Raw genomic sequence first — 2,061 nt, 5'->3', positions numbered from 1 at the left:
ACGCCTCCGCCCCGACGAAGCCGCCGGCCTTTTGGGTCCCCTCAACTTCTCCGCGTCCGGGGGGGACGTGGGCTCCAACCCCTCCGCCTACAACTACTGGTACCAGGTTGGGGGGGGGCTGGGGGGGGCCGGGGGGGAGCCCTGGGGCTGTGGCGGGGTGGGGGGGACGCTGACGACCCCCCCTCTGTCCCCACAGCAGCACGGCTACGGCGCCTACAGCTACCAGACGCCGTGGAACTACAACCAGTACTACTCGCAGAGCTGAGCCGGGGACGCCCCAACTTCGCCCCCCACCCCCTTTTCTAAACCCTCCCTTTAGTAAAAACACGTTTCTGTACTTTTTTTTTTTTTTGGCCCCCTCCACCCCGCACCTTTGCAATGAGGCGGAGGCGGGGGGGGGATGTAAATAAACAAAGAGACGGCACTGCGAGGAGCCCCCCTGCAGAGTTTTATTTTGGTTTTGGGGAATTCTGGCGGTCACCAGAGGGGGTTTGTTCCATTTGGGGGGGGCTCGTGATAAGGGGGGGGATGCCGTTTTGGGGTACCCGCCGCTTGGGAGTAGGTCTCTGTCTTGTTTTGGGGAGCCTCTTCCGCTCAAGAGGGGGTTTGACTCGGTTTTCGGGGTCCCCTGCCGCTCGCAAGCAGCTTTACATCCCGTTTTGGGGTGCTTCTGCCCCTCATGAGAGCCTTGGACCCCATTTTGGGGGGGCCCTGCCCCGCACGAGGGGCTTGGACCCCGTTTTGGGGTGCTTCTGCCCCTCATGAGAGCCTTGGACCCCATTTTGGGGTGCCTCTGCCCCTCACGAGGGGCTTGGACTCCATTTTGGGGTGTCTCTGCCGCTCAAGAGGGGTTTTGACTCCGTTTTTGGGGTATCCTGCTGTTCGCAAGCGGGTTTGACTTGATTTTGGGGTCCCCTGCTGCTTGCAAGCAGCTCTACATCCCGTTTTGGGGTGCCTCTGCTGCTCGTGAGGGGCTAGGACCCCGTTTTGGGGCTCACAAGCAGCTTCACATCAATTTTTGGGGTGCCCCACCCCTCGTGAGCAGCTTTCCAATCCATTTTTGGGGGACCCTCTGCCATTCCCGAGCAGGTTTTTGGGGGTCCCCCACTGCTCACGAGTGGCTTTGCCTTCATTCTGGGGTCACACCCCCAGTTTAGACCCCCCCACCCCTCGTGAGTGACTTTCCATCCCATTTTGGGGACCTTCACCCCCATTTTGAACCCCCCCCCCCCCCCATGACCACCCTTCCAGCCCGCTCTGGGGTCCCTCACCCCCATTTTGGACCACCCCCCTCCCTTGTGAGTGACTTTCCATCCCATTTTGGGGCCCTCCACCCCCATTTTGTGTGTGTCCCCCTGCTCCGCTCGCAAACAACTTCGCTTCCATTTTAGAATCCCCTCAGCACCTCTGCCTCCATTTTGGGGTCCCCCCTGCCTCGTGAGCGGCTCCCCCTCCACTTCGGGGTGCCCCCCCTTCCCCAGCACCTCGGGGTCACTTTTGGGGTCCCCCCGATATATTTTGGGGTGCTAAAAGCCCTTTTGCAGCAACCAGTCCCGCAGCTCCCGCTCCCAGTGCCCCTTCAGCCGCAGGCTCCCTGTCACCTCGTTCACCTGCACCTCCAGCTCCTTCACCCCCAGCCCCCCCAAAAACTCTCGCAGCTCTCGCTCCAGCGCCTGGGGGGGGAAAGGGGGGGTTCGTTAGCACCCCAAAAACCCCACCGTACCCCCCCCGGCACCCCCAAATCGTCTCCTTACCCAGATGTCCCCCTCGACGTGCCGTAGCTCGGTGAGGCGCCGGTTGCCCTTCACCGTGTGGGGGTAGACGGGCAGGTTGTGGAGCCGGGAGCGGCGGATGAAGTACGGTAACGCCGGGGGGGGGTCTGGGGGGGGCAGCGGTAACTGTAGCCCCCCCCGAGGGGTTAATAACACCCCCAGGGGCAGGAATTACACCCCCTTGGGGTAAATAGCCCCCCTGGGGGAAATAATCCCTGGGAGTACATACCTCCCACCCCCAGGGGTAGATGTTCCTTAACAGCCCCCCCCGGGGGTAAACACCCCCCCC

At 62.3% G+C, this 2,061-nt stretch overlaps 2 protein-coding genes across 2 annotated transcripts in view; one reads left to right on the top strand and one right to left on the bottom strand.

Moving 5' to 3' along the window:
• Positions 1-2,061, top strand: part of FAU (Finkel-Biskis-Reilly murine sarcoma virus (FBR-MuSV) ubiquitously expressed) — an 18,427-nt gene that overhangs the window by 13,282 nt on the left and 3,084 nt on the right. The window lies entirely within an intron of this gene.
• MRPL49 (mitochondrial ribosomal protein L49) overlaps positions 1,282-2,061 on the bottom strand; it is a 3,125-nt gene continuing 2,345 nt past the window's right edge. The window contains exons 2-3 of the mRNA XM_010570673.1: positions 1,755-1,898; positions 1,282-1,673 (exon numbers count right to left, since the gene is read on the bottom strand). Coding sequence (XP_010568975.1) covers positions 1,527-1,673; positions 1,755-1,898 — 291 coding nt within the window. The 3' untranslated portion in view covers positions 1,282-1,526. The remainder of the gene's footprint in view (positions 1,674-1,754; positions 1,899-2,061) is intronic.

The sequence above is a fragment of the Haliaeetus leucocephalus genome, unplaced genomic scaffold, assembly GCF_000737465.1.
Source record: "Haliaeetus leucocephalus isolate CR32 unplaced genomic scaffold, Haliaeetus_leucocephalus-4.0 Scaffold300, whole genome shotgun sequence".
Classification (NCBI taxonomy): domain Eukaryota; kingdom Metazoa; phylum Chordata; class Aves; order Accipitriformes; family Accipitridae; genus Haliaeetus; species Haliaeetus leucocephalus.
The sequence above is the reverse complement of the archived record's forward strand: the minus strand, read 5'-3'. Positions and strand labels throughout refer to the sequence as shown.